Source organism: Zingiber officinale, chromosome 1B, assembly GCF_018446385.1.
Source record: "Zingiber officinale cultivar Zhangliang chromosome 1B, Zo_v1.1, whole genome shotgun sequence".
NCBI classification, from domain to species: domain Eukaryota; kingdom Viridiplantae; phylum Streptophyta; class Magnoliopsida; order Zingiberales; family Zingiberaceae; genus Zingiber; species Zingiber officinale.
Window position 1 is genome coordinate 115893582 of NC_055986.1, and position 24866 is coordinate 115918447.

The 24866-nt window shown below is 37.6% G+C and overlaps 2 protein-coding genes and 1 pseudogene across 3 annotated transcripts; 1 reads left to right on the plus strand and 2 right to left on the minus strand.

The window, feature by feature from the left end:
• Positions 1-188: 188 nt before the first annotated feature.
• Positions 189-12398, minus strand: LOC122041157 (annotated as a pseudogene).
• Positions 12399-13180: 782 nt separating this feature from the next.
• On the minus strand, positions 13181-17467 carry LOC121974746 (uncharacterized membrane protein At3g27390-like). Its single transcript, XM_042525956.1, has 9 exons — positions 17009-17467; positions 16813-16921; positions 16401-16596; positions 16184-16317; positions 15515-15803; positions 15301-15407; positions 14974-15148; positions 13732-14180; positions 13181-13578 (listed from the first exon to the last, which is right to left on the minus strand). Exons 1-9 carry the CDS (start codon positions 17160-17162, stop codon positions 13395-13397), a joined length of 1797 nt encoding a protein of 598 aa, XP_042381890.1. The 5' UTR covers positions 17163-17467; the 3' UTR covers positions 13181-13394.
• A 2098-nt stretch (positions 17468-19565) lies between these two features.
• Positions 19566-23758, plus strand: LOC121974755. Of its 2 annotated transcripts, XR_006110083.1 has the most exons (8): positions 19566-19814; positions 19900-19970; positions 20064-20205; positions 21439-21534; positions 21596-21730; positions 21954-22711; positions 23166-23348; positions 23426-23758. XR_006110083.1 is itself a non-coding variant. In XM_042525971.1 (6 exons), exons 1-6 carry the CDS (start codon positions 19634-19636, stop codon positions 22124-22126), a joined length of 798 nt encoding a protein of 265 aa, XP_042381905.1. In that variant the 5' UTR covers positions 19566-19633; the 3' UTR covers positions 22127-22714. The 2 variants fall into 2 exon arrangements, 1 of the variants encoding a protein (XP_042381905.1); XM_042525971.1 differs by lacking the exons at positions 23166-23348; positions 23426-23758 and having other exon boundaries at positions 21954-22714.
• The last annotated feature ends 1108 nt before the right edge of the window (positions 23759-24866 follow it).

Sequence of the window (24866 nt, forward strand, 5' to 3'; positions counted from 1 at the left end):
TATTTCTTTTATAAAATAACAAATAAATTATTTCTAGCAAATAAACAAGTACCGTAATAAATTTCAAATAGAGCCAAATAACAAAGATATTGATCTAATTCGTTTTTTGTTGGATTCAGTTTTGAGCCAAATAGCAAAAGTGATGAATATTTCTAACTTTCTTACGGTCAATTGCATCAACAATAAAATATTACAAACTAAACATTTCCATTTAATGTCAATGTAACCAATCCATGAGCAAAAAATAATGACTACAGCTGAATGAAACCTTCTTCTTCAAAGAAAGTGCCAAAGAAACAAATTGCAAATGATATTATTCAAAGAGCATATCATATAATACCCAATGGAGATTAGTCCTGTAATATATTAATCAGTGATGCATCCATTTAATCAGTGCTGCTGAAATGTTGGCGTTTAAATCTTTGTTAATTTGCTGGAAGAGAGGAGAGGCCCAACCAAATGCAGCTTTCTAGTTAAAGGATGCCACTGGAAAATTCTAGTGCTCGTCTCTTGCGAGAGCATAGCTTGATCATGGTCAGCTAATGGAGGAATATATCCTTGCAGTGGCTTCTTCATCCGTGCCATATTTCAATACTGCTGATACTTTGCAGGCCTATTCACTTCCGGAGCTTTTTCTGAATGAAGAATCTGATATGTAAAGGAATCAGAATGACAGTGTCTACTCCTTGGAAACTTGAGAGCAACTTGATTCATTACCTCTTGAAGGTCTTCTTCCTTCCATAGCTTCCTTCTTCTCTTGACAACTCGGGCAAATAAATGGACCATCCCAGGGTTGCCGTTTGCCAGACTGATGTGAGTTTCCATTGACAGAATAGCCCTTGTATGGTTTCATCTTGATCTGGCATATCGCACATACAAAAAGCTTGAACAAGTTGTGAATTGGATATGCAACACTCAACTTGCATTTCCCTAAAAATTATTGAGCCTGTGTCACAAGAAACACCAAAATCTCGAGGGAACTTTTAGCATACTAATTTACTCTTGTTAATGGTTCCAAAAAGCCATCTCAATTCTCTTATATGATTTGATATGCTGTCATAGTAAAAGAAGAATTCTTCGCAAGTAAAAATTAACTAAGATTTTTGACCTTTGGAATAGCAATGCAGATTCTCCTTCGAATATTTCCTCCACACATCTGGCTCCACAAAGTTTCTATCAAAATTTGATGATAACTCAGGAGACTTCCTCCAGAACAAGTGTTTGAATACACACATTCCCTGTTTCTTGGTCGGGGCGTAGTAGGAGTTATTTTCTCTACTGGTAATATATCTATCACAATGCAAGTAGTATCATCTTTAAGCCCCAGCACTTGCACAGCTTTCTGCGAGAGGATATCTGATATTGATGAAATGAAGCAAGGATGTGCATATTGTTGGGATCTTGACGTCCGGTAGAAGGGGGTGAATAGCGTCTCACCCAAATCGATCGTTTCCTATAATGTTAGTTCATAGCGGAAATACAAAAACAAATACTAACAAGAGAAAGCAAACCTAACACGTTGATTTAACGTGGTTCGGAGATAAAGCTCCTACTCCACGGTTGTCCGTAAGGTGGACGATCCCGATCCGTAGATGGATGATTCCCCGGAAAACCTCCGGCTAGCTCAAGCTCCTTGTCGGTGGAGAAACCTCGCCACAAACACTTGAATACAAGCACACCGATCACACGAAGGCTTGGGAGACTCTAATAGGCTTTAACCAAGTCTATTTCATCAACCATGCCCAAGCATCTCGAGCTCTATTAAATAGAGCTCGAGAGGGAAAACACTAAGTTGTTTTCCCGCTACTAGTCGACTGGTGTATGCACCAGTCGACTGGTCCTTTAAGTGAAGTCGACCGTTATCCAACATTCGGCTACCAGTCGACTGCTACAGTAACCAGTCGACTGCTACAGTGTCGCTACATTACTGCTGCAGTAAATCCTAAAACACATAGAGTTTTGCCCTAAGTACAATCACTCAGCACTCGTCCTCGCCCGACCAACCTAGACCTAGCCTTCTAGCCTCCTCCATCAGCCTCGCGTCCCTCGGATGTCTCCCCATCTTTCACGTCTTGCCTTCTGGAGCTTCCTTCGGCCTTGTCCATATTGTCGGGTCTTCCTTTGCCAAGAGACTCCTCACCTCCGGAACTTCATCCATTGCCAAGTCACACTTGGACTTACGTTGCCAAGACTACATGCTTGGACTTACGCCGCCAAGACTCATTCTTGGACTTTCCTCATTTGCCAAGATCACACTTGGACTTTCCTTGTTGTACCTGTATCCTACACACTCACAATGCATATTAAATACAACAATAAACCTAACTTAAACCTTTGCCCAAACATCAAAACCTAGGACACCTAGATTGCTCCAATAATCTCCCCATTTTTGATGTTTGACAACCTGTTTAAGTTAGGGAAACATAAATGCAAATAAATATGCAAATCAACTCATGCATAAATAATGGAACCTAAATCCCTAGGCTCCCCCTTCACCTAAGCTCTCCCTTGAGCTAGGATTTCCCGCAAAGGTAAACTTCTCCCCCTTTGCCTAAACAATCGCTCCCCCTTCACCTAATCTCCCCCTCGAGCTAGGATTTCTTACAAAGGTGTATAGGTTTCCCACTTAAACCTAAACTTCTCCCCCTTTGCCATACATCAAAAAGAGCTCCAACAATATCCCAATTGTTGAAAACATGTCATCCAAATTGACCCTAAACTCATGTATTTATCCCCCATGGATTTCATACATTTAAACGAGTTGACACAATCAAGAACAACGTTGAAAAACACTTTTAGGCTGGTATCAGTCGACTGAACTAGGTACCAGTCGACTGCCCCCTTCGATTTCCACTCATAGAACCTTTGTGTTCGAAATACACTGTTACCAGTCGACTGCTATCGGAACCAATCGACTGGTCTCATCAAAATGAGCTTACAGAGACATTCTATGCTCAAAAACATTGTTACCAGTCGACTGGTACTCTTTTTGAGCAAAAATCAGTCTTTTTTACTTACTTTCAGAAATGCGCCAAAAATTCCACAGACCTCTAAAAAATCTCAAATTTTGTGGAGAGGTCTATTTTATCCATGTCTACTTGGGAAAAATATATATAAAAATATATTTATCACAGATCCCATGATTGACACAAAATTCAAAACTAGCTAAATAGTTCAATTGAACATTGACCTAAAGTCCTAGTTTTGGCTTCCTCTTGATGTATCTGCACATACTAAACCACAATACTTCCCTAGCATGGGTTTATATGACATCTATACATCAAAAACTAATTTTTATGCAATATGACCCCCAATGTCATATTTTCATGCATGAAACACATCCCAATTGTGCTAACCCACTAGGTTAGAGACTTAAGTCCGTCTCCTAACCACTTGGCACATTTGATAACCCATCTATCACGGGTCCCAAAGGCTCTTCCTAACCTTAGGAATCTTAACCTTAGTCACCTCCCTTGGTGACTCATCCACTATGGCTAGGCCACTTCGGTGCACCTCGGGTGACACTTGGCCTACTCAACTCACATTCTTAACCTTAGACACCTTGTCTTTGATTAATTTCTTCTTGTCCTTAATCTTGGACACCTCATCCTTGCTATAATTATATGCTACCCTAGCATATTTCTTCTTATTGGCCTTGGATGACTCTCCTTTGTCCTTGGTAACACCTCCCATACCAATGTCATGTGCTACCTTAGCACTTGACCTCCTTTTGGTCTTGGAAAGGATTTTTATGTTTTCAAAGAGTAACTCCCCCTAAAATCATGGTCAAACTTCTATCATTGCACCAACAATGACTTGAGGTTCCTAAATAATTAGGAAAATCAGAACTCGAAGTTTTGAGGTTCAAAATTCAATAATGAAACTAAACCTCAACCGAAACTTCACTTTGGTTTTTCTTAACCAATCCATACTTGTTTTCATCATGAAAATTCATGTAGACATTATTTAGGGTATACTTTATCAGGGAAAAATAGTTTTCTATGAAAATACTTCCTATTTTCAAAGATTGGCACAAATTTGAAAACTCTTGAAAACTTCAATATTTTCTCATAATTTGTGTCTAACTTTTCAATGATGATTACTATCAAAAGATAATCTTCACCAAGGTTTTTCAAAAGCATTTTGAAATCATTTTCACAACCAATATCCAACCACGTTCTTTGGGCTCAATGCACATGATTTGTACATTAGCTTTCCTAATGATTGGAAGACACATAACTATGTGTTTTGATGAACGTAAAACTCAACAAGATGCACTAGATCAACATCTTGAGTTTTGTTCACCATCTTAACATCTTACTTGTATCTAACGTGTATTAAAACACATACAAGTCACCTTATAGTTCTTTGTGAGATGTATATTTGGTCTTGCCCCTAAACTAAGGGATCATGCATCTCTATCTAGGCATTGTAAAAATCATGATCATCCATCTAGGATGTCACTTGATATGATCCCTCTTGTTGGGACACTTTCATACATAATAAATGCCTTTTGTCACACTTTCATACATAATAAATGCCTTTTGTCGTTAATTACAAGGAAATTGACATACTGCATGATGATTAATGGCATACATCAAAATAAGTAATTTTCAAAAACAAAGCATGCTATAGCTACATGATGTATGTATGACATGACATGATATTTTTGTATTTTTCATAATAAAATGTGAATGATAAATATAATGTCATGGCATATGATGGGCAAACAATCATGGCAAGTTAGCATAAATAAAATTTACCTAGCTTACCTATCTAAGTATTCTTAACCCTAGCTAACTCAAAATTTAACCCTAGATTGTCCAATTTCATCAAGAAAATGTCAACCCCCAACTTGACATTTCTTTAATTTCTTTCTAAATTTGTGTCATTTTAAATTAAACAAATTCCTCAAAGTATGACAAATTTTACTCTTTCCAAGAGTAAATGAAATCAAATTAAGACTTAGATTTGCCTTCAACCTTCTAAGAAAATGTCAAAACCCCAACTTGGCATTTCTTATACTTTTCTAAATGTGTCAATTTAAATTAAGTTCAAAACCTCAAAGTTTGACACATTTTACTCTTCCAAAGAGTAAACATCTTACATTAGGACCTAGATTTTCCTTTAATTACCCTAAGAAGATACCAAAACCCCAATTTGGTATTTCTTATGTTTTTCCATATTGTGCCAATTTAATTCAAATATAATTCCTTAAGATTTAGCACATGTTACTCTTTCCAAGAGTGACAATTTGGATTAAGGTTTACATTTCCCTTAATTCCATAAGAAAATGCCGAATTCCAAATTTGGCATTACTTTTGCTTCTCTCTAGTGTGTCAATTTAAATTAGATTTAACTCCTCAAATTTTGACACATTTTGCTCTTCAAGGCTTTAATCACATTTGATTAAAGCATGAGTTTTCTCTTAATTCCTTAAGAAAGTATCAAAATTTTAACTTGATTTTTCTTATACTTTTCTTAAGTGTGCCAAGTTAGATTAAATTCAACTCTTCAAATTTTGGCACATATTACTCTTTCAAAGAGTAACCTTACAATTCTTTTCATTTCCAAAGGTTAACAATAACCTTGAAAATACTCTCAAGTGTCAACTTTAACAAGTTTGGGTTAACTACCCTTCCAATTGGAGTTGACACTCTCTAAACCTATCTAGGGTGTAGAGAATATGCTCCTAGAAACCCACAACCTATTGGTGCTCCTTGGATGCTCTAGGTACTCACTAGGGATGACTTCCCTAGATACCTTCTTAAGGACCTTTCTAGGCTTCTTAGAAGCCTTGGTCACCTCTACTAGGTCACTTCTAGGAATAACTTCCCTTATAACCTTCTTTGTGACTTTATTAGACTTCTTAGAAGTCTTAGTCACATTTGTCTTGTCAAAAGTACTCTTAGGGATTCTTTCCCTAGTATCTTTAACTTGACCTCTACACCTAGGCTTGGCCCCATAGCTATATGGAACCCTATGAAAGGAAGTCACATCCTCCTTGGCTTTAGGTTTGTATCCCAAACCACTATCGCCATTAGATGGCTCTTGTCTAGCTTTTCCTAGGTTATGCTCATTTTGACCCCTAAGCATGTTTTCCATTCTTGCTAAGGCCCTTTCTAAATTATCAAGTCTTGTCCTCAAGACTTGATTTTCACTCCTTAAATCCTTAGATTTTGGTTTTTCATTGAATCCTTGAGCATTTCTATTTTTAGGCATATATCTAAAATCCTTGGTATTAATGCCTAAGTTGTTATTTACCTTCCTAACCTTAAATGTGGTAAATCTAGCATGAGGAGAAATATATTTATCCTTAAGGTTATCATGCCTCCTATTCTCATGATAAATAGCATTAAGATGATAACAATTATTTCTAGCATGCTTTTTATCATGTGTCAATGGAATGGATTCATTAAATGATACCTTGGTTTTTACCTTGGAAGCTCCCTTCTTCTCCCACTTCTTCAAGTACACCAATTTCTTGAGCTCTCCTATCCTTGGGCACTTTGTGTGGTAGTGACCCCACTCACCACATGTAAAGCACCTAATGTGCTTCTTCTCCTTCTTCTTCTTCCTACAACTCACATTAGTTTCTAAATTAACTTTAGTGAGTTTAGGGTTTACCTCCTTTGCCTTCTTGAGCGAAGGACACCTACTCTTGTAGTGCCCCATCTTACCACACTCAAAACATTTGATGTGGTCCTTTGTGCTCTTCTTGGTAGTTGAGGTGGAGGGTTGAGCTTCCAAGATCTCCTCTTCCTTGGATTTCTCTTCTTCCTCTTCACTTGAAGATGTGGATGATTCCACTTCTTCCTCCCTTGAAAATGTGGATGATACCTCCTCATCTTCCTTTTCCTCCTCGGATGTTGAACTTGTGTCAACATTCGATTGGTCCTTCTCTTCTTGGACCAATGAGTCCTTCTCCTTGGATTCCTCCTCTTTTTGGATTTGTGTAGGACTCTCATGAAGTGCAATTACCTTTTTCCAAAGGTTGTTTGCATTCTCGTACTCGCCTACACTCAAAATTATGTTAGAGGGTAATAGATTTAACAAAATTTTTGTTACCTTCTTATCCGCCTCCGCTTGCTCCCTTTGTTCCTGGGTCCAATATTGAGGTCGGAGGCACTTCCCCTTTTTGTCCTTTAGAGGCTCAAATGGGTCACTCAAGACAACTCATTGATTCTAATCCATTTGAAACCATGTCTCCAACCGCTTCCTCCAATAATTGAAGTCTTCTTTGTCGTACGGAGGTGGAATTCGGATATCCCATCCGAGCGGTCCTTCGGACTCCATCTTCTTCTTCCTCTAGCTTCTTGCTCTCTTGGCGGTTAGTCCGTAGAAGAGTGACCTCGCTCTGATACCACTTGTTGGGATCTTGACGTCCGCTAGAGGGGGTGAATAGCGTCTCACCTAAATCAATCGCTTCCTATAATGTTAGTTCACAGCGGAAATACAAAAACAAATACTAACAAGAGAAAGCAAACCTAACACGTTGATTTAACGTGGTTCGGAGATAAAGCTCCTACTCCACGGCTGCCCGTAAAGTGGACGATCCCGATCCGTCGGTGGATGATTCTCCGGAAAACCTCCGGCTAGCTCAAGCTCCTTGTCGGTGGAGAAACCTCGCCACAAACACTTGAATACAAGCACACCGATCACACGAAGGCTTGGGAGACTCTAATAGGCTTTAACCAAGTCTATTTCGTCAACCATGCCCAAGCACCTCGAGCTCTATTAAATAGAGCTCGAGAGGGAAAGCACTAAGCTGTTTTCCCGCTACCAGTCGACTGGTGTATGCACCAGTCGACTGGTCATTTAAGTGAAGCCGACCGTTATCCAACGTTCGGCTACCAGTCGACTGCTACAGTGTACCAGTCGACTGCTACAGTGTCGCTATAGTACTGCTACAGTGTCGCTATAGTACTGCTACAGTGTCGCTACATTACTGCTGCAGTAAATCCTAAAACACATAGAGTTTTGCCCTAAGTACAATCACTCAGCACTCGTCCTCGCCCGACCAACCTAGACCTAGCCTTCTAGCCTCCTCCATCAGCCTCGCATCCCTCGGATGTCTCCCCATCCTTCACGTCTTGCCTTCTGGAGCTTCTTTCGGCCTTGTCCATATTGTCGGGTCTTCCTTTGCCAAGAGGCTCCTCACCTCCGGGACTTCATCTATTGCCAAGTCACACTTGGACTTACGTTGCCAAGACTACATGCTTGGACTTACACCGCCAAGACTCATTCTTGGACTTTCCTCATTTGCCAAGATCACACTTGGACTTTCCTTGTTGTACCTGTATCCTGCACACTCACAATGCATATCAAATACAACAATAAACCTAACTTAAACCTTACCCAAACATCAAAACCTAGGGCACCTAGATTGCTCCAACACTTATGCCTCAATTTCAAAATAGGCAAGTCACTAAATACTTTTACAATTTGATGGGCTGCAATGCTTGCCGGCAGGCCAAACATCCCAGACGCCATCACTTGTGATGATAAGTCGACCTCCAGCAGTTGGGAGCTGCAGCAATCATGAAACCACCTGTTCACATAAAGGCAAGTGACACTTGGTCATTGCAAGGATAATGGATCTTGTTAAAGTCGTGCCATTTACTTTTCCAACATCCCAGCATGAAAAGAACACAAAGATATAACTCCAAATTAGTTGATCCTTAAATTCAGACTTTTGTTCTATCATTACGAGATCAAGAGCAACAACACCCATTTCCCAATAGGTTCAATCTCCGTTATTTGTCTAATTAGCTTCAAATGAACATAAACAAGCATAAATTATTCACTTTAAATCATTAGAATACCTTCACTTGCTTAACATAAGGTACAGGAACAATAAATTCACCCACATCCATATCACCAATAGATCTCGATAAACATAAACCACCTGGCCAACACCTGAGAGGACTAATCTGGAAAAGAAGGTGATACTTGTGAATATATTATCATAACTAAGATAAACAGAATTTCATAATTTCAAGGAAAATACAATTAGACATGAGATCTTTAATTGGAGAATTCAAGTAACTATTAGGATTGCAACTCAATAAGCAAAAGTTACATAATTCGTCAATCCTGCACATGCTGACCCCATCAATTGCCCATTACTGAATCATAGAAATATTGGTTTTGGTTATATCTAACCAGAAAATTTTAAACCCTATCGAACCCAATTGAAGCCCTTCAAACTTAAATTACTCCCAATACAGATCTAATTCAATTTACTCAAATGAACATACAACTGACGTTCGTTAAAGCCTTTGATATGATAATAACTAAATAATATAAAGTATAACTATAGACTAAGTATCTAACTACGTATCTATTACAGCAAGTAACTAGCACAAGAAATTCATTCTTGTAGTAACAGAGACTTAACTGTAAGAAATTAGCAATTATAATATCTAAACCTTTTTTTCCTCGAAATAATTATGCATAACCTTTGCCAACTTTGAAAATGAAGAAAAAAGCAAAAATATGGCCAAAATGGTTTGAAATAAACAAACCTCTGTACCTCCAACTATACTTAATCTCCCAACCTCACCTCCACTAGCTACTATGCGATCAACCCTACAGAAGAATCAACTATCAGACATCCAACATAATATCGAACTATAGCAACAAGATAATCAAGAGAAGAAACATACTCCTCTGCATTGACTTCCAGACGATGATCTGCTGATAAATAGTAAACAGAACCTTCGGCAGATTCAAGAATGCATCTTGAATCACCAACTGATGCTACAATTACTACCCATCCATCTATTATAACAAATGTGACAGTGGTTCCTGAAGAATGCACTGTAAAGAAAACAAATAATAATACTGAAATTGATATTGATAAAGAATAGAAATCAGAAAGATTCAAAGAAGATGGGAAAACAAGCAGGCTCACAGTAATTTAAGATTGAAGTTCAATCTAATAGTTTAGTGCTATTGAATGATCTATTCAAGCTATAGATATAAGTAGAAAAGTTTTGCTACAATGATGAACAAATTTTATGTTTCAGAAATGCAACACAGAAATGGACCATACATGCATGGCAATTCTTAACATGATTTGAGTTTAGCATTTTTTTCATAAGCAATTTAATGTATGCAACTGATTTGATTACAAATATAATTTTGACTGCTCCAAGCTTGAAAACCGTTCAAATATTAATGCAATGAGAAGCACAAAATTCACAAAGTGATCCATTGTCAGCCTGTTGTCTTCTTCTAACAATAAAATGGTCCAACCGCTTATGTAGTAGACTAGAAAGTTCAAATTCTTGCAATTACTATGCTGTGCGAAGTAGCTAACTGAAGATGGATCAAGCATGATGAACAGGAAGCAGACCTGTGAGTGATTATACAAGAATTATGTTGCAACTGAACCCATTACAAATGCAGTGTTGGCTCAGAAGCATCATCAAGAGTCAAAAAAGAATTGATCTCAGGATGAGAGGAAAAGCTTTCACAGGTTCCATGTTAAGTGAAAATTCAATATTCATGCAGAAAAAGAATGTAAGAACAATCATATTCCTTACAAACCAAAAAGTTGACAAACAACAGTGCACTCATACCAGTAATTTGAAAATCTTTATCTGTTTTCACAAATCCTGCAACCAGAGCTCTTGGTAATGCAGCTAACCACTCTTGCCCAAGGTTCTAAAATTCGCTAGGCGCTAGACCAGCGCCCAGCGCCTAGGGCCTAGACTGCCTAAGCGAGGACTAGGCGCAGCTAGGCGGATTCCACGGTAACATAAATTATATAATAAATCACATTCTATCACTCCGAGATAATAACATCAAATTTAAAATGAGTTCAAAATTACACAACTAATAAAATAACACAAATTTATTTTTCTTCATAATTTTCAACAACTTATTCTTCATCGGACACAAACTCAATATCATCATTGTGATCCTCTTCTTCGGATGCAAAATTATCCTCATGAAGTTCTCTCACTCTAGAGCTTCTTCAGGGTTGCCTAATGAAATGATGTTTCCAAAGGATGAGGCTTGGGCCAACCTTCAATTCAATCTCCTCTAAGTCGCTCAGTTGAGGAAAGATCAGACAACAAATTTTCTTCAAATCTGCCTTTTAACTTTTAGATTTCTCAAAAATGTAGGCTTCTTCATTCGCTGTACGATAAAGATAAAGTTTGGTACTAGCCGCTACGGCAAGCCAACAAATTAATTTTCTTGTTGGACCAAAGTTTAGGGCTTATAAAACTTAAGCCCAACACACAAAAAGTTATAGCTCAATTTTTTTTTAATTGAACTTTAAATTTAAAAGCCCAAACTAAAAAAAATCATGAAAATCCTGAATTATTTCCACGGTGCCAAGATGATTCGACCAATTAGTCGGCACCTAGGGCTACTAGCATATTTTCGATGTGGCTGGCTGGTGCCTAGCAGCCGCCTAAGCCGATTTTTAGAACACTGCAGTCTTGCCTATTAAGATCCGAAGGAACAGCACCCAAAATGTTATCCAAGAGTTTTTCCCTTGCATAAACAGCAGCTCCAGCAAATAGCTGAAGAAGAAAAAACAAAAGAGAGTAAACTCACTGTGACTACAGAAAATTGAAATTAAGAAAATGCATTTGGTACAAGAGAGCATTGAATCGTTTTAGCAAATGGTACAAGATCAACAAAAATTGGGCCCAAATGCCTCAAATTTTAAACTAACACAAAATTGGGGGTAAAGAGAAAGAATGTCTTCTAATCAAACACCAACAAATTTTCATTTCCAATTTCGAAGAAAAGACAAAAGAATATATATTTTTTTTCAAGTCAACAACAATTTCAAAGAACCAAAAAGCTCACACCAGCCTCCAATGGAATGCTTCAGCACCCGAAACATAAGCAAGTGAAAACGATCTCATACCGCGAAGACGGAGTACGTAGCGTCGAATCCCCCGGGTCACGCCGGAGTGCCGTCTCAATGAGAGTTAAGTTCTCCCCTCTCTTACTCTGGCTGACCTGACCGTACAGCACGTCCGGTCTCTCCATCTTCTCGCTTGAAGTCTCCCGTCTCAACAGCACTGCCAGCGGCACCATCGCCGCCCGTTCGCCCTTCGTTTTCATAACGACTCGCGACCCTCCTGCTCAAGATCGCAACTTCAAACCAATCTCCATCGCAAACCGCATTACCTTAAGGTGCTCGAATCAGGGAAAATCTGGATTAGGTCGAGAGGGGAAGAGGAAAGAAGCAAATCCAGAAGGATTGCTTGAGGAGAATCGAGGAATCGAAAGCCAGTAAATCGCAGTGGAAGCCGCCGCTCCAGGGGTTCGAATCGTTCGATCGATCGATCACTCTTTAATTACTCTGCCGGGAAATGTTTACGCAGATACCCGGTTGGTGATTCGGTAGGTCGCGTAGGTGTACAGAATGCCGTGTGGGTTCTCTACGTGCCGTTGAGATTTAATCCACGTCCGCGTCGTGCAAACGGCCATAGCGACTATTTGTGAAAACACCTTTGTGAACGAAAATTCAAATTTCTAAAACGCCACTTATAGTTTCAGATTTGATAACTAAGTACCAATGGCATTTGGCATAAGAAACCCTGCAAAGTTGTAAATTGCCGTGGCGTTATAATATAATTAATTAAATAAATAAAGACAGAAAAATGGCCATCTAGATGGGTGATGAGTTGGATTCACGGGATAATAATTAAGGATAAGTTTTATTTTTAATTACTAAAGAAACGATAGTTTGACTCCGAAATTCGGGTCGCAAAATTATTAAATGCAGCTGCCAACATGAGATATATATATATATATATATATATATATATATATATATATATATATATATATATATATATATATATAGAGAGAGAGAGAGAGAGAGGAATTTAATAGGCTTTATATTTATCCTTGATTAGCCTTAAGTACCTAGTATATTATTATTATTATTATTTCAATTCCTTTAGTCTACATCCTAAACTCAAATTTTAAATTCTATTTTTTTTTTTTAAATAATCTTGTGGATGCATCAACATAACTCAAAATTTTAAATTCTATTTTTTTTAAAAAAAAAATAATTTTGTGTATGAACCATCATATTAAATCCGTGTGTATATATATACCCATTAGGCTCCTCAAGGATAAATATAAAGCCTATTAAATTCGTGTATATATATATATATTTCTTTAATATACACGTGTCACGCATTCAAAGGCCAACAGCATGATGGAAAAATTTTACACCAACACAAACAGGAGTTGATCCAACTCTTTGTTCTTTGTTCTGCATCTCAAGGCTTCAAGTTTACTTGAATGCTCAGAACTACCTTCACTAAACAAACACTCAAACCACTATGCACATCACACTACAAAATAATCACAAAAAGATCTATGAAAAAGGATCAGAAAGAAATAAATCACTATACTTCACTTTCGACAATCTCAATTGAAGAAATTGATCTACTTGAATGCCCTTTGTAAGACCTTCCTCTCTCGATAGTTCCTTCTTGCTCGAGAGAGTAAGCTAAAATGACCTTTATGACTTGTCTGAATCTTCTTCTGTAGGTTGGGAATTTGGAGCCACTCCGAGTCATGCCAACCAACCTGAAAATGAATTCAGATTGTCGAACTTAAAGTTGCATCTAGAGCTTCTAACTTTGATCGGATATCAAATGTTGGGAAGGAGAAAAACAAGGCAATATGCAGCAAGAAACTCATTTAGATTCCACAGGTTCATAAAGGAAAATTGTTTGTTACCTTCTACTAATGGCTTGAATCTGAGCTGTCCTAATTGTATCTTGGCCGACCATGGCACCATCGCCTGTTGCTTGCACTGGCAATGTGCTACTTCCTGCAAACAAAACCAACTTCTCCAAGAACTTGACCTCATCGTCTTTCAGATTCAGGACCCTGATTTGCTCCATCAGTACCATAACGGGATGGAAGAACCAATCCAACAACCGATCTTGGGGTCGGTTGAAGTGGGTAACTTCAATACCACCACTCAGCAATATTCCACCAGAACCGCCTTTGATGGAGAAGAGGAGATTATGCAAAAATGCATATGAAGGAAGGCCAATGCCAACCATTTCTTGGCTGCGTCCCTTGGTTTGTAACCATTCGCGGAGATGGAAGGTTGTGATGATGTTTGCATCCACAAGTTCCTTGCCCCTGGTTTCACAAGATTTCATGATCTCTCCCCACACCTGTAGCATTGACATTTCGTTATTGATTGTCAAAGGGATCATGCAATCCAAATATATGTCCATAAATCTATTTGACAAAGGAATAACATAGATTATGGAAGGAAACCAGTATGACAAAACAAGGCACAAGCCATTTTATGGAATCAGCATAAGCACAGTCTGCTTAAACTAACTTCTATTTATCTGACACTAAAATATAGTATCAGGAACAACTTGAATTTCAAAGTCTGGGAATTTTCATAATCGAAGATCTGTACGTGGTGTTCCAGTTCAGAAATTAGTACAAACACAGCTTGCTTAGTATAACTATTGCTTATCAGACACTAAAAAAATACAGTATCAGGAACAAGGAAATTTTGAAGTGATGGAGTTTTCGAAATTTAGGCTCTCAACTATCTTTTAGATAAATGGGTTGAACTTTGAAGTATAGCAATCATATTCCAAATACCCAAATGGCTATGAAATTGAAAGACAGAAGGATATTTTCTTGCTTTATAGATGATGGTCGCTGTGAGAAAGTCTTTTAGCTGTTTTTTAGTAATTCTGATATTCCAGAGTGTTAGTTCCAGTTTAAGTTCATCGGCCATAAGATATCACCATAAGACAAATAAATCACATGGTATTTTAAATCTGATAAGGTCTTGTAAAAAGGATAAATCTACATCAGATTCTGAAATAATTGTAGCAAGCTTGTCATGATGGAAGAAATGATATCCATAATCCAATTGGTACAATTATCAGAGGTTAGTGTTGGTCATGGACATTATATCGAATAAAAGAATGGAGATGTTACCTGCACCATTTTGACCTCTTGTATTGTCTCTCTGATAGATCTCGAAGGAGCCAAGCTAGGTACCAACATTGAAGGAGCTGATGAAGAAGCATGACTAGCTTTAACTGCTCTAAAAGAATTCGATCCAATAGAAAATTCTTCTGATTGAGATGGCTTTCTCTTTCTGTACCGAGGTCTGGCCAAGTAATAAGAAAGTTAATTCTTAGGAATGGAAAACAAAAACTATTTTTGCTGGTCTAGTAAGTAATACAGCAAGAACATGTGAAATTCACACAACTAGTAGTAAATAAGAGAAGAAAAACAAAACAAGTAATTAATTGACATTACTTCGGAAGAATGGTCCCTTCTCTTAGATAGAGCCAATCATTAGTGTATTCATCAAACTCGGCAACCATGGCAACCACGAAAGCAACTCCTCGTTTGAAAGATCTTTCCTATAAAAAGAAGTGAAGTTTTGATTGTTGTTATTTATTGAACATAAACAAATGCAACAAGGCAAATTAGTAAGCATAAACAAAAGACAGTAAGGACAGCAAAGAACCTGATACACAATGACAGATCCATATAACCCAATGAAGATACTTGAGACGACAGCCAACAGGAAACTCCCAAGAACAACTAAAGGCCAAAGTAGAATAGCAAGACCAGCAATAGGCACACAAGCTGTCTCACTAAATGGCCCTTCTCGACTTATAAGATCCTGTAGTAGCCTCTGCCAGCCTTTGAATAGCATATAAGGGCTTTTTACCAATGCTATGACAGTGTAAAGTGGAATAGTGACAACTACGCCCATAGAAGCAACCACCACACAAGCAGGTATCTCTATCAACCTACACAAAAATTTAAAAGACAACATTTCTTAGTCTAGATGAACAAGAATAAGCTCCCGCATGGAATTCATGTAGCTGTCTGATAATTAGTAAAATTACTTAAACTACTACTACTAGTGGGCATGAAAAATCAAGTGAAATGCACATAAATTACAGATAAAGGAATGAAGCTCAATATAACTTAAGGCAAAAATATAGAATGTAAAACAATTCTTATGTGCATTATGCAAAAGAAAGTGGAGTAAAATGAAATAAATCAAAATCTTTCATAAAGAAGTTTCAGATTGTAGGACCTAATATCTCATCTATTCCTGATAAACAAATTGCTGCTATCCAAAATTTAAATCAAAGGAGCAAGTCAAAGGAATTAACTTATATACCTAATCGAATATGACTGCCCATCATGGGATTTTTCTCTCAATTCTTTTAAGTAAAGAGGATATGAGTGGTAGCATATATCTGCGAAATCTCTCACGACAGTGCAGCTCCCTTTAATAGTACTCCATGTACCATCCTGTTTAATGACAAAGAGGAGAGGATGAATTAACAAATAACTAAGAAAATAATACACAAATATCCATTTAAACGGTTTTTTACCACAACGAAGCGAAAAATTATCTTTGTTTCATTGTCCTCTCGGAAGGCCTCAAAAGTTGACAGCCACGGTGTGAAGAAGCCATAACCAATTCCTACAAGTACACTCCCTGATATCGCAATGGCCAGCCATAACCCAAGGAATACGGGTAGAACAAACAAGAATGCAAGCCTAAGTGCTGTATTTATGCAAGTAGATCTGCACAATAGAGCCAGAGTAATTTACAAAATTTTGACGAACAAGTTCATAATCACAAATGCTTGTAGAAACCGTCATGATACATAATAAAAGGTAGAAGTTAATTCTACATAGGTTTTAGGTTGTTAACTTACTATCAATTAATGACTAGAAAAGGTCGGTAAAATCCAAAGTCGTTGATGACCTAATTATTAACCAAAGAAGGCCATGGCTTACTTTACAATAGAGTAGATGGTCCAGGCAACATGAGCCGGAAACAGCCCCAGTATCACCCCGACGTTCCCAAGAATTAACAACAACGCCGCCACAGGGCCGACCACCAAAGCTACAGTCAACAATCCGCCGTCATAAAGGAAGAAACTTCAGCAATATTAGATCGGCGAGAAGCCAGGAAAGGGATTAAAGGCGGGACCTTTGAGGCCGCCGAGGAAAAGGGCGGAGCAGAAGGCGATGACCACGTAGGCGACGCGGGCGGACTGCCTCACGGCGCCGATCGGCTCCGCGTAGTTGGTCCGCACCCAGAGCGCCAACGAATCCAGCGGCGACGGGGGCCCCGGCGACTCCATCGAGAGAGCATAGAAGAGCCGAGGCCGCCAAAAGTAGGAACCCTGTATGTTTGGAGAAGAAGATAAACAAGCAAGAAGAAGAAGAAGAAAACCAACGGTTTGAGGCTTTGGTGGTGTTATTAATGGCTGCAGAACCAATCACAGTTTTGAAATTTCTTGGTCTTCGCCGGCCGATAAAGTAGAAAAGAACTCAAAATGAAAAAGATCGAGAAGGCGTGGCCGATGGGATCTTGTTCGATTTCATTTCTCAAGGTCAAAGTGGCTGCGGATTTGTATCGGAGAAGGTGCCAGCCGGTGAAGTAACAGAAGAAGAACCAGGTGCTAATAGTTTATTTTTATTTAAGTTCGGGGGAAAATAAAAAAAGAGACGCTTATTTATAAAATCATTGAAGTCCTTCCTGTTTTGATTATTTTAAAAGCAGGAACATACACTTTGTTTTGTCACGCAACTGAAAATTAATGAAACAATTTTAAATCACACGAATATCCAATCCAATTTCATTAATAATCTCGTGAATCTTGATGATAAAAAAAACAACATCAAATCGTCATCAGTGATGTTAACCAAGCCAATGAGATTTAATTACGTCATCCAATTTGTGGAAAACCCCAATCAAATTCGTTCACTTATAAAATGACCACATCCAGTGCTTCATCAAGCGTCACATCCACTTTGTAGAAAACCCCAATTAAATTAGTTCATTGCAAAACAAAGACCTCCTTTTGAGACACCATTTATAAGATTTATATGCCATTATGAGAAGGACATGTTTTCTTGACAAAGACATCCAATTTGAAGCTTGAACGACTCAAAATGAGAAATTGAAGCTTCGAAGTCTCAAAATTTGCGATGTCAATTAATGTCGTGTACATTATTTTCTTTAGTTTTCTTATATTAAGGTCGTGTCTACTTTTTCTTATTTGGATACTTATTTATCATATTTGAGCAAAGTTGATGAGATAGAGATTATAAAGATGAATAAGGTCCTAGCTTGGGTCAAGATTATGAGTGAGGGATGGCAAGGCCAAAGGTAATTGCTAAGGTCAAAGCCCATCAATACAAGAACGAAGTCAATACAAACAATATGCAATAGACATGGAGGTCAATGCCGTAATCAGCACGATAACCATACTATTAATTAATAAATTCAGTCCAATTATATAAATAAATTAATGCCGATTTTTATTAGAGTATATTAAATTGTCTTGTTTTATAAAATGTTAGCTAAGGCTTTTGAATTCATCGGCCATAGGCTCTTAATTTTTGGATAAAATAGAGACAAATTTTTAATCACAATCACAATTTTACATGTAGTTCTCAATCATAAAAAAATTTTGTTTCCACTCCCTACATGTAAAGTATTGTTTGTTTCAACTCCCTCATGCAAATATTGTTATCTAAATTGTCTCTCAACTTTTTTAGGTATAAAAAGTCTAAAAACGAATATGCAGGGAGTTAAATTTAGCACTTTACACTAGAATCCAGTACTTTATATTAGAATCGAGTATATTTTCTATCAAAATTAATTCTCATATTTTTTCGGTACAAATAGTCTAAAAATGAGTATAATTCTTATCAAATTCAGCACATTAAATTAGAATTGAGTATATTTTCTATTAAATTGAACACTATTTTTTTCTTGTTTAAATTTCTCGTAAATTCAGCATCATTTATCATTTAAAAAAATTTAGTATATTTTCCATCAAATTGAGTATCATTTAAAGAAAACCTAGTATATTTTTCATCCAATTGAGGTGAAAAAAGAATCATACTCAATTTGATAGAAAATATACTATATTCTAATTTAATGTACTGAATTTAAAAGGAAATATACTGATTTTTAGACTTTTTATATCGAAAAGTATCTTGGACAATTAGGTAAATATATTTGATTAGGGAGTGAAAATAAAAATTTTTATAGATGGAGACTAAATGCAAAGATGAATTTATGATTAGAAACTACATGTAAATTTACCCTTAATTTTTTTCAGGGAGCCTAATTAATTAATTTTAACAATTATGTTTTGTCATGGAGAAGACATGCACTGACTCAACTAGCGCACCAGGACTATTAGAATAAAATGAAATTAATTTAATAATAAGCAATCTAGAAAAGTAAAAAATATATTATCTTGCATTTAAAAAAAAATAAAATGACCCTATAATTTGCAATATTGGAATAAATTTACTTAGCAAATTTCAAATTAAAGACTCTCTGGGCTTTGATTTGGGTTTCCCTGCTCTGATTCGCCGGCTTCCTCCTCCCCTCCATTTCTTCCTCGAAGAAAGGCACGGCCCGGTCACTTTCCGGCCATCTTCGCTTCTGTCTGCGTCATCAACATCCTCGTCCTTTTCGTCTGAAGGTACCCCCCCCCCCCCCCCTAATCGACTGCGCACAGGAACCTGCTCTCCCGAGGCCCTGCAATATTGTTATGAGGGCGGCGGCCGAGGAAAATACGAAGACGAGATTATGGCGAGGGTCAGCGCGGTAGAGTGGGCTAGGGGCGGCGGCGGTTGCTGCTGTTCATTCAAGAGGATTGCCTTCATGATTTGCTGCGTTAATCTGGTCGCCGCGCTTCTCGTGGTTCGATCGTTGTACACTTCTTTCTTCTTCCCCCCTTCGTCTGGTATCAGTGGCAATTCCCTTGCCGGTACAAAGATCATCCTTTTCTTGTGTGGGTTACATATGCTGACTTGTTTTTGACATTTTTGAGAAAGTTTTATTTTTATATACAGATCAGATAATGAGGACGGAAGAATCGATCCGGATTCGAGGAGAAATGGAACCTTTGGCTCTAGTTAGCGCGGTAAGATCTCAGGTTTGATTTCTATGCTTTAACTCACTGTTTGGGCTTGGGGATGTAATTGGTGGAGTTTTCCTTTCCATTCGACTCGAGTAGGTGAGGAAGCTGAAAAAGAAGTTGTCCGGAGATCAGAAAAGGGGACTTATTCAATTGCCACAACCGGTGATGTATAAGTTCGCCTATGAGATTCTGGAGAGGTTGCAAGGTCTTCACAATACTAACGTGACAGAACAACAGGGTTAAGTCGGCCATCCTTTTCAGTTTTCATGTTTAGTTGAGCTTGTTGGTCAGTTATTTTTTTCATGAATTTATTGACCAAATTGGTCAAGACGTTCATGCATGGACAACTTAATCCCTTGGACTTTGGGGAGCTCAAGATAAGAAAATGCTATGCTTTAGAAATTGATTTTTTTGGTATTTCATTGTATCCTAAATTTCTTATGGAATTTCCGTTTCAAACTTCCAGTTCAGACTTTAGGTTGTTCCAACCTCATATGTCTGGATCCAATATCTCACTAGCTCTGATTCTAGCTCCTTTGAGCAACAACAAAATTTTGTTCTCCTCCCAACTTTTAGTTTGTTCCAACCTCATATGTCTGGATCCAATATCTCACTAGCTCTGATTCTAGCTCCTTTGAGCAACAACAAAATTTTGTTCTCCTCCCAACTGCTTTATTCATGTATGATGTCGGACTTATAGTTTCACTTTGGTTGGTAAAGATGAATCAAGGAAATTGTCTATTTCGGAGGCATAACTTCCTTATGATGCTTAGACTCTGTTTCTTGATTATGTTTCAGGAAGCTGCTTGTTGTTTTCCTGTTTCATATCTTTAATACTTCTGAAATTATACTTTTATTTTGGGTAATCAAAAGTTCTTGCAGGCAACTATTAACCTACCTTTCTGGACAATTATTTTGGCCATCTGCAATATGTTATCCATTGTGCATCAATCATGATAAGGAACTTGGGTTGGATTAGCTGTCTAGCTTCTTGGCATATTTAACATTGTTACTTGGTCATTAGAATAATGAGATGATTTCTTTTATCAAAATTTGTCACACTTTTTTGCAGTTTTCGAATGCTCTATAGTAATTCTGCAATTTAGAAAATGGTATTTAATTGAATAATAATAAAAGTGCAACAGGAAGAAGTATGCCAATATGAATATAAGTTTCCTTCTGATTCAGGAAAGAGAGTGCAATATAGAATATGCTTTCAAGGCAAGATTAAGTAAATAACATTATGGTTTCATTTCTTTAAGGGTCTTTTGGTTCTTTAATATTGTAATCACACACAAACTTAGGTGACAAAAGAACTGATGGTTGGGTGGATGCTGATTGCGTCATGGTTTCGCATAGCACATTGAAATTTACATGTTAAAAAGGACACTATTAATTGAAAAAAAAACTTTAGCTTGGAGAGTGTGACAGTTCTAGTTCAAACATGCTGATTATTTTGATTTTTGAGCAGCTGCAGTGAATTTATGGCGTATCCAAAAGCTTGAAGTAGTTAGAAAGGAAGCAAGTTCGAAATCTTCAAATTCAAGCATCCGGTATCAGGAAGCAAGTATGCTTTGTTTGTTTATGCATTGATGTTATATCTTGATGATTGTTCTTGAATTTGCCAGTGTGGTTCATAGAGATGTTGAAACAAGCACTGGTGACTAATTGGCATGTTCTAATGGAAGGAATTGGATTTTGGATCGCAGCCAATGTTATGAACACTGAGCATGATGATAAACCCGAGAATGAAACTGATATTGGTAAATTTATTCGGTTAAAATCTTTAACAATTGATTTCTCCACACAGCTTACTTACTACAGCTGTTGGCCATCTTACCTTTGCTGTGCTGTAGTTGATTGTGAAGATTTTTTTAGTTGATAATCCTTTTATGTTCTTTCCCATTTATGTTGAATAGATCTAGTATTCCGTTTTGGCAATCAAGGGAAACTAATTCAAGAAATCTTCAATACATTTTTATGCAGAAGAGATAATTCCTGGTCGGCCAATGGCTCCTGAATGCCATGCTGAGCTTCATACTGAGGGGGCGGATCTTCTGGACCCAAAATTCCTTAAACCACATATCCCATATAAAATTCTCCCTCACGTGCAAAGCGCGTGCACGCGCCGACGCACAAAGAAGCCCCAAAAGCCCTAGCCTCTCGAACTCTCCTCCCTCCAGCGTCACCTCCTTCCGGCTACCTCCACCGTCCTGTTGCCTCCCTCCGAAGTTGTCGCCCTCCAGCGCCGTCTCCCTCCCGCCGCCTCCCTCCAACATTGTCGACATCCAGCGCTGCCTCTGCACAAAAGCCCTAGCCTCTCGACATCCAGCGCTACCTCTGCACAAAAGCCCTAGCCTCTAGACATCCAGCGGCGCCTCCCTCGTCGCCTGCGGCCTCCCTCCAGCGTCGTCTCCCTCTCGCGACCTCCCTCCAGCATCGCCTACCTCCAGCGTCGCCTCCCTCCCATTGCCTCCATCGTCGCCTGCGACCTCCCTCTAGCGTCGTCTCCCTCACGCGACCTCCCTCCAGCATTGTTGACCTCCAGCGCCCTCCCGCCAGCATCGGGGACCTCCAGCGACCTCCCTCTACCTCGCTTCTGTGACCTCCAGCAGCCTCTAGCGACCTCAAATTTGATTCCAGCGACCTCCGTCCTTGGCACTGTGTGGAAGAAAGAAAGAACCTTTTCGATTGTTGCTGAAAAACTTCTCATTTTTTTTGTGCTGCTGATCCTTCTCAGAAAGGTAATAGTTTGAACTATAGTTTATTTGGTTCAAGGTATTACAGTTCATGGTACATGCCCCTTTGATTTGCTATTTTTTATAAGTTGAACATGAAGAAATTTAGTTCATAGGATGTTTTTGCAACGGTTGGTACATACCCTTTCACATTTAGCTCATAAAAATTCTCATGCACTATAAATTCAATCTTGATACAGATACTCAAGAAAAAAGGAATTGCTTAGCAGTTCTTTATAAGAGTTCAAAAATAAGAAGTTCTTGACGATTTTTTATAAGAATGGTTAATTATCTTGCATTAGGATTTTTCATCAGTAAAGAGAGTTCTATCAAATGGTTTGGGTGATTATGAGTTATTGAGTTTAACACTTGAACTTGAAGGCCATTGTTAGTTTTTTTTCGTCGAAAATTACATACCTTAATCTAATTTATGTCTTTTTCGCATATTGGTATTGTTCAGGTACAAGAAAAAAATCATGGCATCTGACTCTTCATCAGCATCATCTTTCACTCGATGACGTATAAACGATGAGCAATGTGAAGCTCCCAAATATTATGTAATTGTGGGTTACGAGCTATTCTCCAAATATCATGGACAGAATCTAATCCAGGAAGGCGATTTTTTTCATGTCCAAAATATAGAGTAAGTTTTTGTTATATCAACACGGTATTATGAGTTTTTTAATTATTGGATTTTGATTAAGTTGATTTGAAATTCAGCAAAGAGGATGTGACTTCTTATGGTATGACCCAGAATCGTCAGAGAGAAGTAAGACAATTATTAATGAGTTGAAGAAGAATAATAACAAATTAAAGTTGGAGATTAGTGAATTGAAGAAATGTATTAGTTACGAGGGTAGAGTTGAATACAAGGATGTTCTGGATGATGGGAACAACAACCATGTAATAATAAAGTTGAGTGATAAAATATGTTCATTGAATAGGAAATTTAGAGTTATTGTCATTGTAGTTGTATATACTTGGATTGTGATGATGAGTATGTGGTTGATGTAACTTATTTTTGATGTAATACTTGGATTGTGATGGATTATGATGATGATATTGTTCTTTTGGATCGCAAGTAGTTTTTGTAATCCTTAGGAATAAATCCTAAATTCTCTCTCCCACCTACTTGTCTCACCATAAGATCATGAGATGCTTTTGGAGGATTCCCACATCACTTGCAATCTCAATCTGTTTCGCTGCAAAAAAAGATATATTTCTATGACTTCTATAGAGGTGAGTTTTGTTTGGACTTGAGAGATAATGATTATGCTCTTTAACAAATTGCACTACAGTATACTTGTTTTTTTTTTCGATTACTAATCTTCATTTTAGCCTCACAACCAAACTTAGTTTCATCACAACTTGCTTTGACATAAAGATCTTGTTTGTCTTTTTCTCTTTTACGTTGGGCACAACAATAAAAAAACTCTATCAAGTAATTTACCCGATTTATCATTGTGGATTTTACCTCTTCTTACGTCAAATCTAACTTTTTTAGCATATGCCAAATAAAATTGATATGCATCTTCTTTTGTATCAACTTCCAACCCTATTTGTGGTATATCCAAATCTGTTTAAATGTTTAAGCCTATAAAATCAAAGAAACAAAGAAAAATGTATAAAAAGTAAAATTCGATATATTAAGCCTATAAAATCAAACAAGCCAATATGAATCTTATTACCTTCATCAATAACATCAAAGTCACCTTCCCGACTAGCTTCATTTCTTCAAAATTCAAATGATGACAACTCGTAGATTCACCCTCCATGATAATTTTAAGTATAAAAAAAATAGCGACAAAAGAAGCATCTAAAAACAACAATTTTATTTAAAATTTCTGTATGTCCAACTTTTCTATAAACAACGACAAAAGAAACATCTAAAAACAATAATTTTATATCATATTTCAAGTAACAATACTCAAATTGTATATACAAAATCAAATTTTAAATATAAACAATTTAGGTAAAATAGAATTATTGTTGTGCTACTAAATAATGTTCCAAGCAAACAAAATTCAGGTTTGTAACTCACTGATATGAGAAGTTTTCAACCACCATTACCTAATCCAGGGAGGGAGGCAGCTGGAGGTGAGGGAAGTCGCTGGAGGCCACGAGAGGGAGGTGGATGGAGGTCGTTAGAGGTTATTGGAGG